The sequence below is a fragment of the Phodopus roborovskii genome, unplaced genomic scaffold, assembly GCF_943737965.1.
Source record: "Phodopus roborovskii unplaced genomic scaffold, PHOROB, whole genome shotgun sequence".
NCBI classification, from domain to species: Eukaryota; Metazoa; Chordata; class Mammalia; order Rodentia; family Cricetidae; genus Phodopus; species Phodopus roborovskii.
In genome coordinates, this window is record NW_026125542.1 from 37,311 (window position 1) to 53,486 (window position 16,176).

At 41.5% G+C, this 16,176-nt stretch overlaps 1 protein-coding gene across 1 annotated transcript; it reads left to right on the forward strand.

Annotated features, from left to right (window-relative positions):
• The first annotated feature begins 7,995 nt into the window (after positions 1-7,995).
• LOC127216321 (FRAS1-related extracellular matrix protein 2-like) lies at positions 7,996-11,917 on the forward strand. The gene is made up of 4 exons (XM_051176928.1): positions 7,996-8,087; positions 9,038-9,225; positions 9,437-9,583; positions 11,459-11,917. The coding sequence occupies exons 1-4, from the start codon at positions 8,003-8,005 to the stop codon at positions 11,915-11,917; spliced, it is 879 nt and encodes a 292-aa protein (XP_051032885.1). The 5' UTR covers positions 7,996-8,002.
• Positions 11,918-16,176: the final 4,259 nt, after the last annotated feature.

A 16,176-nucleotide genomic window follows, 5' to 3' on the forward strand; every position in this document is an offset into this window, starting at 1 on the left:
GGATTTGATAGGATTTGAATCCAGATTCCTGGAAAAGCAGCTAGTGCTCTTAACTACTGAACCATCTCTCCAGCCCCCAGATTATCCAGTCCCTAACCATTTCATATAAGCCTTTCCAGTGGATGGCCAACATATAAGAAACTCTTCTGAGAAGTTTTTCTAAAATCAACCTAATGACGGAATGATGGTGATCAACAACAATGAGAACAGATCCGGTGTGACCCACTGGGGTCCCAGGTTCTATTATGAAATTCTACAGCCTTCAGTGTAATCTGCATGGTAACAAGCTGGTGAAACACATTGCTTCCACTCTAAAAGCATAGCTTAAAGGTGGACACCTCACTCACCCCTACATTCTTCCTTGGCTTAAACTTCAGTTTCTGTACAGGCAATCATCAATGCCTTCCTATTTTCTCTCCATAGCATACATACTGCTGAACCAAGGGTAAAGGAGAAGAAACAGAAGTTAATATAAAAGAAAGCTAGCCCTCCAAGACATCCCCTTCCTTTTTCCTCCATTCCTTTATGAGTCTGGGTGAAGAAAAACGGTCAAATGGTAGTTCCAACAATTAAGATAATAGCACTAGCATGAGGATATAGCTCAGTTGGCGGGTGCTTGCCTAATATACATGAAACCCTAAGTTTAGCCAGCATCACACAGACCAAGTGTAGCAGTGTTCACCTGTAGTCTCAGTACTCAGAACTAGAAACGAAAGAACTAGAAACAAAAGGCCAGCCTGGGCTACATAAGACCCTGTCTCAACCAAAAATAATAACAATGATGGTGACAGAATGATAATAACTAATAAATGTACACTTAAAATGTGTGCCTACCACTTTTCTAAACATATTGTATATACCCATTCTTCCTAACCTCACAATAACTCCATAAAAATAAATACCACACCCCACTCCACCCACTCCCATTTACAGATAAGGAAAGAGAAACAAAGAAAACTCAGATAACTTGTCCCAATTCATGGTAGCTTGTGTGTCTGTGCTGGTAACTCACTGCATGCTTATCCTTACATGTAATTGACTATGAAAACAGATGTTTACAAGAAAGCCAACTGAGCTTCCCTCTATCTCTCAAAGATAAATGTTGCATAGCAACCATTATTAAAACCATGTGCAGCCCTGGCTGGCTTGAAACTCATTGTGTAAAGTAGGCTTGCCATGGACTCATAGAGATTCACCTGCCTCTGCCTCCTGAGTGCTAGGATTAAAGGTGTGTGTCACCACACATGCTAGACTCCATAACTTGATGGCTTCATGATGTTTCTCTTTTGAGCATTTATTCATAACATATGTAACCATGTTTCTGTGGTTGTTCATTAGTTTGTGTATAATTCCATGTAGCAAGCATCCCTTGAAATTGTCCTTCATTGTACAAAATTAATGGCTCAATATTGATGCCTACCCAGGGTCTGTGCCTTCCTCTGATTCGCCAACCTATCAGTAACTGGGCAGAAGCCAAGGTCTCCTTGCTCTTAATCACTCTTTGATGGATGTTACTCATAGAATTTGGCTAAGAATTTGAAATAGTCCCCTCAACTGAGCAGCTAACTGCATACTGTGAGACTTGAAGCTTTAGCTGTTGATGGTGACATTTTTGTGGGTTTTGTTTTTTTTGGGGGGGGGTTGTTTGTTTGTTTGTTTTGTTTTGTTTTGTTTTTCAAGACAGGGTTTCTCTGTATTGCTTTGGTAGAGCCTGTCCAAGAACTAGCTCTGTAGACCAGGCTGGACTCGAACTCAGAGATCCACTTGCCTCTGCCTCCCGAGTGCTGGGATTAAAGGCATGCGCCACCAACACCTGGCAATGGGTGACATTTTTATATAGTCACCAATACCTTCATCTTGATAGATGTTTGAGGCAATAAAAGGTATAAGAGAAACACATCACAATAGGGCAGTTCCCACCAGGATATCTCTGAACAAGAATTCTAACAATTCTTTCAGGTAAATACAAACTACATATTCTGCATTAAAGAGCCATATGCATATGCTGGCAAACAATTTTTCAATGGTTTTTGTTTCTAATACATGTGGCCTAATTAAAAGACCTCGGATATTGGAATCTATGTCTGTGCTGCCCAGTGTGATTGCCATCTGCTATGTGAGACAACTGAGTATGGGAATCTAGAGCTGTGCTGTCGAGCATGGTAACCACCAGCTATGTGAGGCTAATGAGCCTTCTAAATGGAGACAGAGTAACAAGTCTCTGTATGTGTAATGCTACAATGCCATTCATCCCAGCCCCTACCCATCTCACATGCAGAGTAGCCCCCTTGCTCAGGGCCTTAAGCAAACTATCCTCAGTAGCAGAATACGAATTTGACAATGTGTTACTTTGTCCAGCATATTTGTTCCCTTTAAATATAATCTTAAAATTACTTTTTGCCCATGTTAATAAACTCTAAATGTCAGTAAGGGAAATGCCAGTTCACTAATTGGACCTCAGTTGATGATTTGTACCCCTTAAAGGTCCTGAGGTCAAGGTTAAAAGGAATTGAATGCTCTGAAAAGTGGCATCAGAAATTAATGGTTGTATTGGAGTTTTCTGTTGAAGAAAAAGTCAGGTAACTGAATGACTGAAGTAGGTTCCATTTCATCTCCTGTCCCCTTCAGGCAGAGATTCTAAATAATCAAGAAAACCTGGCCCTAAATAAGAAAACAAATTTATAAAACGAGGGGAGGTCCTATGTCCAGAAGTCACTACACTGAGAATTAAACAACGTGAAGCCAGGCATGGAGACTTGTTATCACAGCACTCAGGAGGCTGAGGCAGGAGGATTGCCACTAGGCTGGCATAGCAAGTCCTGAAAAGTTAAATAAAATCAAACTAGAATCATGCAGAATGATATATTCCAATAATCTTATTGAGAGTAAATGCTAAAACTCCCCCTGGAACAGTGCTCCGCGTAACATCTGGTGGAGAGCATGTCAATATTGGCAATTACAAGGCCACATCCTCTAATTTGAAGTCCATACCTGAAGCCTAACATTTTAGCTGATGGATTATTAAAGTCACAGAATGAGAGATGAATCATACTCACCAGTGGCATATGAAGTGACCAAGTTACTTTCCCAGACAGCCAGAGTGCTAACTGACCTTTAGAACTTAGTGTTTAGTGGTAAGCACTAAGGCTGCTCTTGGAAAACGTATCTTAAAGCATTCAAGTTACAAGGCACTGACTTATCAGGGAGCAGGGTGTGTCTGCTTCCTACAGATGAGAACTAAGAAGTTGCTCGTCTGGTGGGTGGTTCCTTCTCATTATGTGTGTTTTCATGACTGATTTGGATTGTGTATGTGACATGAGGACTTTGCTCTTAACTCTGTGATAGTGTGGCATATATCATAGTGCAGTTCTCATGATTGAAATGTGTGTCTAGTTCTTATGTCGATTCTTTGTAGGAGACTAGTTCCCATAGCCTGATTGGAACATCCAAGAAGAGTCAAGTGGCTATTTCCTCTTGTACAGATAGGTGTTGTGATTGCTGCACTGGTCCTTGGAGCATTTGGAGATTATAATGCAGTCATTTCTGTTAGGTGGTTTTAGGACTGTTCCTCATTGTATAGAATGTAGTAAAGTGTGGGAAAGATCAACATGAGCTCAGAGAGTTCTGGTGAAGAGGGGGATGGAGAGATGCTCTGTGGTTATGGGCACTGGCTGCACCTGCAGGGTTTAGTTCATAGCACCCATATGGTGGTCACAACTGTCTATAGCTCAAGTTCCAGTGTATTTGATGCTTCTGAAATCTGTGGGTACCAGGCATGCACCATGTCCTACACATACATACATTGAGGCAAAACACACATGCACTATAAAATAAAAATAAGTTTTCCAAAAATTCTGGTGAACTTGTCTAATTTCTCTGAGTCTTCACTTTTCTACCTCTTTGCTTTCTACCCATCATCCATCCATTCATCAAACTACCTTGCATACATACAGTTATGAGAATGAACATACTAAATAACCTCATTAGTAACCAATGCATTGTCTGGAAATTGGTAGATACTTGATAAGTGTTAATTTATCCTCTTGACCTCCCTTACCCCATTGTTGAATACCAGAAGAAAGAAAATATAAAATTCAAAGACAGTTCATTTAATTGTTTTGAAATATCATAACTGTACCATGTCATTGCTAAAAGTTTGTTTTCACATCTTTATGTCCATCCAAACTTCCTCTATATAAATAAAAATAAAACAAATCATAGACACATTTTTCATAATAGTTCCAAACTCACACCATTCCTGTGATGAGGATCAATAAAATGGAATGTATCTACATATCAGGCTGTTATCCCTTAATAAAAGGAATAAACACATTGAAAAATGGCACTGGCAAGACCCATTTTTGCATGTTCAGAAGAGGCAAATACAGGGCGTGGATGAGTGGTCACCGGACCATGAGCAAGGTGACTTCTCCCGGGTTCTCGATTCCCATGGAAGTAATGAGAGGTTCCTAAAGTTAGCTGTGGTGGTGGTTGCATGGCTCGTTGGACACATCAAAACCCTCTTGACTTAGCCACCGAAATGGGTGAATATTGTGGTATGTGACCTGTACTTTGATAAATCTGCTGTAAAGTAAAAAGGACTGCCTTTGCTGAAAACAGTGTTTATTTTAAGGAATGTTGGCGCACATCCCTGCTGCCTGTGACGGTGGTAACAATGTATGTGAAGTGAGGAAAACACAGTGGTGTAAAAAGAGATGGCTTCTGCAAAACTGGGCTGGTTTGGTTAGCACTGATGCAGATAATTTCATTGTTTTAGGTCCTAAACCTAGTGCAGTCCTACGTGACCCTCCGAGTTCCTCTTTATGTTTCCTACGTGTTCCATTCGCCTGTGGGAGTGGGGGCTGGCAGCATTTCGACTTGAAGTCAGAACTCCGGCTCACGTTTGTGTATGACACGGCCATCCTGTGGAGCCACGGAATCGGCAGCCCACCAGAAGCCGAAATCCAAGGTGGGTTGGTGCGACTCCTAAAGTGACTTTCTTACCTATTATGGTAATGATTCAGGAAGGTAATTTGTTTTTATTGCACGTAAAAGTAATGGGAGCACCTTTTAATACATTTTATTTTTATATCCACTAATAGTGTGACTTTTTAAACCGTTGTCATGCATAGAAAACTCTTGTTTAACAAAATCATACCAATGCCTCAAACTTTGCATGAGGTGTGAAATTTAACTTCTTTATTTCAGGTATACTCCACTCTGTCTATTTTAAGTGACAGCTTGGTTTTTGTAAACTCAAGAAAAAAAAAAAAAAAAAAAAAAAAAAAAAGTACCATAGTCATTTTAGTCATTTGTGTATTTTATAGTAACTTGACTCATATTAGTTAATTCATTTGCCCCCATTGCTCCTTATAAAAGAAACTTGTACCACATATTATTATATTATTACTATTACTATTATTTAGAATTCATCCGCTCATAGAGGAGAATCCATACCCCTAGGGTCTCTGGCCACCTGTATTTTTACACTCTCGTGCTTCTCTGTAGGCTCGCTCTATCCGACCAGCATGCGCATTGCTGAGGATGGACGCCTGGCTGTGAACTTCAAGACAGAAGCTCAGTTCCATGGCTTGTTTGTGCTGTCACATCCTGGTAAGCCTATGTCCATGAGCAGCCACCTCCCATACAACTATATGAACATCTTCACATCCACACAGGTCTCAACACGCATCCTAGCTATCATTGAAGCTCTTTATTCATATGAGTTCAACATGTGTAATTATGTCCTTAATGCTTGGTCATTGCCCACCAATACCTCACTCTATTGGAAAACTATCGCTACGCAAACTTTCAGAGAAGATGTAGCATCCCTGAATATACAGAACAGAAAGCCTTCCATAAAACACACAGAATAACTGTCATTTCTGGGCTTTGTTTCTGTGATAGAAAAAAAACTTCATTTCAGTCAATTCATTTTGCCAGCACATTTCTGCTCTCCCCCTCCCCCTGCACCCTCTCTAGGGCTGTGAAAACCTTTGAATGGAGACAGAAGTGGTATTTTGCTTTCATACTCAAGCTTCAGACATGTTGACTGCGGTCAATAGAAATAGAGACTGGCTGTGCTTTGAATACTGATAAGACATCTGCCAAAAGCTCATACTTGTTTGTTTTACAAAGGCTATTTCATTAGAAGTGGTTCATTTTTTCTTTCGCTTTCCACATTGTCCAGTTGGTTTCCCATGTTACTGCAATGCCGCTTCTATTGGGTTGGAAGAGGAAGCATTCGCTATCTCTGCAGCCATCCTTTTTCTGTGCACAAGCTCTAAGAAAGGAGAAAACAGCTGAATGTCCAAGAAGAAAAGAGGGCCTGTTGTAATTTTTAAGCAGAATAATCTGTAAGAAACACAGGACCAAAAGGGCCTCATACGGTCTCATTGTGGTGATGAGTTCTTGGAGAGCGAGGATTTCCTGGACTTTGAGGTGTCCTCTAAGTGCCCACCTCTCCAATGAACTGGATCTGTAATTAGCCCCGGTTGCAGGACATCAAATTAGATTAGAGTTCATTCATAAGATGGCTTTGCTGATGGAATATCTTAAGTTCAGCTCATGGCTTTGGTGTGGCTCGCCAAGCATTCACTCAGCCTGGGTTGCCCTGCACGAGACTCCCTGGAGAAAGAAACCTGAGCACCTACATTTTGGCTTAATTATGTAGACCAGAAAGGCAGTAATGAGGAGTCCAAAGTCTCCAGGTATCTAGGAGAGCTTTGGAGAATCCCATAGTCATTCTCTGCCCAGGTTTTATTATTATTGCTGCTGTTGTTTTTCAATGTAGACAAGCATACCAACCTTGAAGACTTGTAAGAACGAATTAAAAACTAGGTGACCCAGTACTTTGGAAACTGCATGGTTGTAGACCTTTTCAATTCAACCTCTAAACCATTGTGACATTTGGTATTTTTCCAGCCTCCTTTACCAGCTCAGTGATCGTGTCTACTGACCATCCAGGCCTCACTTTTTCCCTCCGCCTCATCAGGAGTGACCCAACCTATAACCAACCAGCCCAGCAATGGAGCTTTGTGTCAGACTTCGCAGTAAGTGTAACCAAGTCCTTTCTCTGCTGCCCTCTGATGACACTACACATTTCAAATACCTTCTCCCCTCCTCACAGGTTCGAGACTACTCAGGCACATACACTGTAAAGTTGGTGCCTTGCACTACCCCACCCAACCTGGAGTACCGACTGCCTGTCACCCGCAATCCCAGAGAGCCTGTCATCTTTGACCTTGACATTCGATTCCAGCAGGTATATATCCCAGAACTATCAGAATGGAATCCACTTTATTCAAAGTCATGATTTTCTTTAATCAGCACATGTGTTTTCACAAGTGGGTGACCTTTAATTCTCGAATAGTGAGAGAAAAGGAAGTTGGACAGGAAGGAACCAAGGGGGAGAAAAGGAGAAAGGGACTCTCTTTTGTCTGCTCTTATTTCAACATAAAGCTATAGTCTCAGTTTGTGGAAGAGCTATTGAGTTGTTATGTAATCTTACTTCTCTCCTGCAATGGTCTGTCTTGGAGGTGTGACAATTTTCTATAGAAGTCTACACTTCATAATATTCTCAGTCTTCAAGTAATATGAGAATCCACCTCATATTACATAACTGGACTAGGCATTTGCAAAAGTCGAATACCAGCCTTGGTCCAAGAACTTATACTGTTAGCCTCCTGCTGACCATATTTTAAAATACTTTACATATGTGCTCTGATCAACCTGTAGATACAAGTGCAAGTGATGCCACTTACTCTCACTCAAGAAGAAGAAAGGGTGTAACATCACCAGTTTTGTTTCACAATAGCAGAATCAGAACGATAGCTCCTTAAGCTACTTTTGCTGGACACCACTTCAAGGACAAGTTCTGCATGGCAGTGTGTGATGATAGTGTGTCTGTGAGCAATGTGGTCTGTGCTTGTAGACACCAGGTTTCCCCTTTGGCTTAGGTCAGCGACCCAGTTGCAGCCGAGTTTAGCCCCTGAACACTCACATGTATTTGCTGTCTAAGAAGAGCCTCTGGTTGTCCGATGGATCCATGGGATTTGGGCAAGAAAGCGATGTTGCTTTTGCAGAAGGTAACACTTGCCAGATAAGAAGATGACTGAGCTGTCCTGCATGACTGTGATGTTCTGTTGCCCTGTGTGGCTGTGGTGTTCTGTTGTCCTGTGTGTCTGTGATGTTCTGTTGTCCTACATGTCTGTGATGTTCTGTGTCCTGTGTACCTATTATGTTCTGTTGTCCTGTCTGTGGTTTGTTGATTTATTAACATTTCAGGAGGAAGCCTGTAGCCTCTTGGACATGATAGATATGAATCTGTCTCATTTTGACTTACACAAAGAATAACTAATATTTGGTATATGACACTGAATGTTTTTTTTACATTCCAGGAAATATAACCTCCATCTAAATTCCCCAAGTGACTTTTGGAGAAGTCTGGGGTTTTTGCTCATTTGTTTTCCAGAATTCTTTTTTAATTTTCTTATGTTGAAATGTCTGGGCTGTGTAATACCTCAGTGGTGAAGACTGTGTCTCTCTTGTTTGATGCTATATACTCAACACCTAGCAAAATACATGGGCTGCAGCAACAGCTGTTGAGATGTAGGGTGCAATGTCAGGGGCTTTGCTAAAACCACCTTCAAAAGTAAATGAACTGAATTAGGCTTTTAGTGATGTTTTCTTTCTTAGTGTTCTTTTAGGTTGTATTAGTCAACATCTCACCAACTAATTAACTCATGTAAATTGGACTTTACCTACAAGAGATGCTATAATATCAAGTGATAGATCAGACCTTTAGATTACTGCCACACAGGTTGAGAATCAGGGGTCGAGAATCAATATGCTTTGCTTCTCTGTGCTTAGTCTACAGGGTCCTGGGAAGTAGAGCAGATCCTGAAGTTTACACAGAAAGATCCTCAGTGTTCAGTGACATGTTAGGGGGCAAAGGAAATAAGCCATGTCATTGTTGTCATTCATAGTTCAGGGTGTTACCACATGTAACGGAACTGCATTTCTATCTCTGTTTTAGGGGACATGATTTATGGTCGCGTCATGGTGGACCCTGTCCAGAACCTTGGTGACTCCTTTTACTGCAGTATTGAGAAGGTGTTCTTATGCACAGGGGATGATGGCTATGTGCCAAAGTACAGCCCAGAGAATTCAGAATATGGCTGCCTGGCTGATTCTCCTTCGCTTTTACATAGATTTAAAATTGTGGTAAGTGCTTTGACCCAATGAACTGTATCAAATGTCAGGGATAAGCCTTCTTATCTTATATTTTAAAACAATATTACCATTTTATTTAAATTACATAATGACTTTTTTTTTTTTTTAACTGTGATTTGTACTTGCCCAAAGTTACAGGAGAACTTTGTCCTTGCAAACTTATCGTTGGCACAAAAGTAACCATCTTCCTTCTTGCTTCAAGGATAAGGCTCAGCCTGAGACGCAAGCTACCAGCTTTGGAGATGTCTTGTTTAATGCCAGACTGGCAGTGGATGACCCTGAAGCCGTTCTCTTAGTGAATCAGCCTGGATCAGATGGATTTAGAGTAGACTCCACACCACTCTTTCAGGTAGGTCCAGACATACAGTAGCTACATAACTAGTAAGTACTTAACCCGCTGCCTCTGGCATAGCATAGGGAAATGGAAATATGAGCAGTCATGCATGTAGTGAATGGGGAGAATGGGAATGGGGAATGTTTAATGCACCCTAAATTCTATTATCTCATTAATGTAGTAATATAGGACATTTAATGGCAGCTGGAGAGATGGCTCAGTGGTTAAGAAGAATATACCTCCACCTTCTGCATTTGTGCACACAAAATACCCATTCACATAAAATAAAATAAATAATCTTTTTTCCCCAAAGAATGTGTAAAGAAGACTTTTATTCAGCTTATCACACATGTCTGACAGTTGAGCAATTTACTTTCCTTAATCAAAGTTTTTTTTTCCTGTGTTTTTATGATCCATCATTTTTGAGTAAGGCCTTATATAAACTGAGAGGCTCAGAAAAAGCAGTCATGGACAGGAAATAAAATATCTACTCTTGAATATTCCATAGACCAAGACCAAAAATCTTGTCCCAGAGACAGAAGGTGTAAAGAGATATAGGTAGTTATGATGATGCTAGACAGACATGCATGACACCTACAAATGTGCCTGTGTCGTGGGCAAATGTGTTCTTTAGGATAGTTATGGGGAAATCCATACACAAACAGAATTTTACTCACACAGGGGACATGTGTTATTCTTTCTCAACCTCAGGTAAAACTGTGTGTGTGTGTGTGTGTGTGTGTGTGTGTGTGTGCTAAAGGAAGGGAGAGAGAGAACATATACCCACATTACAGGGTACATACCTGTGCACACATGTACACATGAATGTGGAGGTCAGAGAACTCTTTGGGTTCTCTTCTCAGGAACTGTCCACCTTATTTTTGAGTCAATGCCCTGGAACTCACCAAGAAGGCCAGGCTGGCTGTCGAGTAACCCCTAGGAGTCCAATAGTTTCCATCTTCCTAGTATGGGGACTAAGGCTTTGGGCCACCATGTCCAGCTCTTTTACTTAGGTTCTGGGGTCCTCAGGCTTGCAAGGCAGTGCATTATCAACTGATCCATCTCAGAGGAAGGACACAGAGAAAGCCTATTTCTTCCTCTGAATCTTTTCAAACAAGTATTCTACCATTTTCATTCTGAACTCTTAAAACAGCTCACTTTCTGAATATCTCAAAGGATTATTGTAAAAACATTCCTTTTTCCAGGTGTTGGAAAAAGCTTAAAACTGATTTGCCTGTAGGGTATGGTGGCATCACTTAGGAAGCAGAGGCTAGCATATCTCCATGAGTTCCAGTCCAACCTGGTCTACACAGTGAACCCAGGGCTAAATTGTGAGACACTTTCCCACAAAATAAACTAAGAAAAAACCTGATTTCCCAACCCCCCATGGTTTTTCAGGCAAATAAGTAACTGTGGATAAGCTGAGGCTCTGAAGGTTTGGGGTGTGGGTCTTCCTATAGCATTAATCAGATGAAAAAGAACTGAGTATGTTCTTATCCACCTACTTTTTAAATTAATAAGATAGACTGAAAGATCAGAAGAAATTTTACAGTGTTTTTGTGACTGCAAACACAGTACATAGCCACCTAAAAGTAGTATTAGGATGGTCTGAGGGCATAAGGCAGTGATATAGCACTTATCTGGCATATATAAAGACCTGATATCAAACCCCCAGACTGCAAAAAACAAGGGTAGCGTGAGTTACACAGAGTGCATTGTGGAGTTGGGGTGCTTGATACAAAGCCTGTCACTGAAGAGTGTGGTGTAAATTAATTCACAGACAGAATGATCATTTATAATGAATGCTGTCATTAATTTCTCTTGCAAATAGTTCTGATATTGGGCTTACATGGAATTGAGCTTCCTAACACATAGGATTGTGTTTTCTAGGTTGCTTTGGGCAGAGAATGGTATATACACACAATCTACACGGTCAAGTCAAAGGACAACAGCCATCGAGGTATTGGCAAGAGGAGCCTGGAGTACCTGTACCACTCTGTGGTGCATCAGGGACATCCCCAAGCAACTACCAAGAGCTGGAAGAAGAGAGCAATCAGAGCACACCCTCACTGGCACGGGAAATCGGTGCTGAGAACAATCGGGGGACAAATCTCCAGCATATCTCCCTGGACCGTCGTGACAAGAGGCAGGTCCCCTATGGAAGAATTCCCTCCTGATGGCATCCTGCCCTGGGAGCTCAATAGTCCCAGCTCTGAAGTCAGCCTTGTCACTGTCTTGGGAGGCGTTGTGGGGATTGCTCATTGTCTGCCTGGCTGTGGTTGCAGTCCTTGTGTGCAAGAACAAAAGCATCAAGGGCAAGAATGCTCCCCAGGGCTCTGGAAGCAGTGAGCCCATGGTGCTTCCACAGAACCACTACAGTGACAGCTCGGAGGTGTGACCACCTGGTCATGTGCCTCAGAAAAAACTGTGCAAGAACTCCAACTGTTTGGGGCCAGCAGAAGAGAATAGGAACTTCCCGTGACATAGGTGCTTAGAGACCCTGACTGTAATAGAAGATTTTGATTTAAACTCCACTGCATTATACATTCATCAAAGGTCAAATCCAGGCCACCTCTTTCCTGCTGCCCAGAAGGCATCTGGGATGCTTAGAGCCTTGGATGGATGTCAGGGGAGGTGCTTCTTATTTTAGGCATCAGTGGAGATGAACCTACTCAGTGATGCTCAAAGGTGCTAAAGGACTCTCTGGGATGTCTGAGAGACATTTCCTGTTATGTTATTGTTACATTAGTGGGGACTCTTGACAATGCAGTTATCACATTGTTTATTCATTGTATAACTAAAGTATCTAATTGGTAGTCCAAAAGGGTGATGAACACACTGTTATGACAAGTTTTCTAATCCATGAAGACAGCATGAAGTCATGACCAGGGCTAGCTCAACCCACAAATCACCTCTTACTATTGGGAAAACATAGGAAAAAAATGAATAGAAAAAGGAAAATGCCTCATTTGGATCAAATAGCTTCTCATTCTCAGACCTCATTTGTCTTGTTTGCTTATTTAACATTAAGTTAAACCAAAGAATATATTAATTCTGGAAATGATTTTTAAGAGACTGGTGTGTTTAGTATATAGTAGCAGCCACACTCTTACTAATCAACCTCACTGGTATCCAGCCTTAGTGGGGAGCGAGAGAGTTGTAGAATTGACAACAAAGAGATGCCATAGAGTTATATTCACTACAAGACAATGTTCTTAAGAACTGAGCCTAGATGTTTGCAGTACTGAACCCATAAATAATGAGAAACATCTCTACCAATGGTGAAGGGTGAAAGTAGAACTGATCGGCATGCTATGTACAACCAGAATGCCTCTTAGGAATGCTATCTAAAACAGTGACAGCAGGTCATGTTAGCCCTCAGGGTAACACCCACACAACAACATCCAGTGCTTGTAGCAACCATCAGAAATTGTATTAGGTTTATATCTGTCTAAGTAATGGGAATCTCTATACATGTCACTCCAGAAATTGTCTCGGAGGTGGCCGGTGATGTCAGTCACACTCTCCATTGATCCAGGAATATCTGTCTAGCCCCTCTAGTTCAGTGAGGCGGTGCTATGAGATTCCCCCTATGGGACTTTATCTGTGGTTTGTCACTTTGCTTATTCACTGTGTAAAAGTTTCCTTGGCACTGCCTACTCTCTGCAGAAATGTGTTTTTACCCTACATCAGAAATTCTGTTCAGAAGAGGGGCATTTCCGGCAGAGTTATGGCCACATCCCTAAAACCTAGTAAACATATTTCATACAAAGATGAAGTGCCTTTGCATTGTAAACATAATCCTCCAGCGTTGCATGGAGTCCTTCACACTTCAGCCACACCCTGGCCAGGCTGGGCTTCCCGGTAGAATGGAGATATATGGAAGGCAAACTTCCTCACTGTTGTTCCTGTATGTCAGTAGCTGTCTGTACCTGCCATCTTTCAGTTGAGAAAGGGGAGTTACACTTCCTTAGGGAGAGGAAGTGAGTGTCTGATGCCTGCTTCCCTTCCCACTCTGTGTCTTCCAAGGGATGAGGTAGACTCTAGTTTCCTTTTATTGGGGAGCTTCAGGAGTTCTTTTGACAGCACAAAGCTTCCCCCACCCCCAAGAGGACTCAGGAACACAAAGCACTGCCCCCACCCCAGAGTCAGATCCTGTGGTTTGTTATCAATCTTTCTTTGTTTTACTTCTGGCAGATACTCAGCCCCATGCTTGGCTACCTCCCCTAATTTGGGAATTAGCATGATACCAACAGGGTAGGAATTTTAGCTACTAAGCTTTGGGCTCAACTTCTGAAGAATGTTAGAGTGACTGTCTCGGTTAGCTGTCTGTCACTAGCAGTTGAGAGCTTCCAAGCCTGACAGCCCTGTGATCTTCAGATCAGGAAGGGAATATAGTAATTTGTGACACATCATTATAACACTTTTTAGCCAGGCAGCTTTCAATACCAAGTTCCAATCAACCTTACATTGTTCTAACAAAGCTATTGCCTATAAATTAGATGGTATGTTAAATACAAAATAAGTCTATCCTCCCCCTCCCCCCCCCCCGCCCCCAGACAGGAAATGTCAGTATTCTTTCTCCCCATCTCTCTCCTGTTTTCTTTTATTTGTACTTTTTCATAATTTCACAAATATCTATTTACTAAATATGTTGCTTAAAATACAGTAATTGTTTAAGAAGTCTTCAATAGGAAAAGTGTTCTTTAAATAAAGTCCTTGTTTCCAATGTTTTTTAAATATTCTGTTATTTTGAGAACAAATATATGAAGTAACTTTCCATAAAGAATAGGAAGTCAGCAATTATAGTTCTTGATTTCCTCCAAACCTCCTGAAACAGGACAACATCTGTTTAAAAAGCAAAAATAAATGTTACCATGAGTGCCTCTCCTAAGCACATGAACAAGAAAACATTAAAATGCATGGGTAATGGGATTACACATGCTAGGTGCCACTCTACCTCTGACCTACAACCCTCTTAACCCTTTCTTAAAATTTTGCTTTGTGGCAACCTAAAAAGTTGTCCTGCCTGGTTGTGAACTTGCTCTTTAGCTCAGGCTGGCCTTGAACTTTCAATCTTCCTGCCTCAGTCCCCAGGTAGGGAGACTTCAACAATACTGCCTAGAAAAGTACTGCCCTCTCATCTAAGATTGATCATCATTCTGAGCGATGGCTGGACACTGGGCTACTCACCCTTTGAGCATCTGCTAATCAGGCAAGGCTTCCTTTGGAGGAATGTGTCAGTATAGAAGAGAATCCTCTCTATGTCTGTGACCCACAATGAAAACCGCTTAGAACATCAACATTAGAGTCCACACTTTTAATCATAAAGATAATAGCAAGTTCCATATGAGCACTGTGAGTAAAGACCAGCACACAGCCTGGTGCTTGTAAAGACTCCATGTACACTCAAAATCAAGTGTGAATGGCAAAAAGGTTCTGCTGGGGGGTGGTGGCACACACCTTTAATCCCAGGCAGAGGCAGGCAAATCTCTGTGAGTTCGAGTCCAGCCTGGTCTATAGAGCTAGTTCCAGGACAGGCTCCAAAGCAATATCGAGAAACTCAAATAAATAAATAAATAAGTCTGCAAAAAGTTTCTATCAAGCCACCTTACTGTGTGTCCTTCCCAGGGTAATAATTTCAAAGTCAGTATTTAAACATGTGTAAAGCCGGGCACTCCAGAGGCAGAGGCAGGTGGATCCTAATGAGTTCGAGGCAACCCTGATCTACATGGTGATAGTGAGTTCAAGAACATGTAGACAGACTATGTCAAAAATAAAAATTAAAAAATTGGGGGGTTGGGGATTTAACTTACTGACAGAGCACTTGCCTAGCAAGCACAAGGTCCTGGGGAAATTTTTTATATTTTAATGTAAAAATGGCTGGGTATGTTGGTACAAGACTTTAATACCAACCCTGGGGATTGAGAGGCAGATGGATCTCCATAGTGAGTTCCAGGTCAACCAGAACAACATAGAGAGACCCTGTCTCAACCAAACGAAACCAAGTATGTAAAGATTACATAGAGCATGGCAAGGTATTGGTTGGCAAATACCTTGAATCCCAGCACTCAGGAGGCAGAGGCAGAGGTAGGCAGATCTCTGTGAGTTCGAGGCCATCCTGGTCTACAGAGCTAGTTCCAGGACAGGCTCCAAAACAATATATATATCCTGTCTCAAAAACCAAAAAGAAAAAAAAAAACCATAAAAATGGTTACAGAGAGTGCCGGGGGTTAGAGTGTTTCCAGGAGGAGGAACGTGAAGTGGCCACGTGGCCATTTAGAATTCAAAGCAGAATCACGGAGTTTAAAGAGTTGCGGAGTTCATTTTGAAAATCCATGCTTAGTGTTGACATGGAAACATTCAGTCCTTTGATAGAGAGAAAACAGAATATTTGTAATTATGTAAGTTCTTTACAAATTGGAAATTCTCAGGATTGTATGACTTTGAAAGCAGCCACGGGACCATCTTCTTGTGCTCATTCTACCAGTGATAGCAACCATGAGACAAAGAACACAAGAGTTTTCACTGACTTAATACAAATGAATGGGTCTCAAACGTCTAGTTTCTCACCAGCACTCAGCTGTATATAGTTAGGAATGAAACTA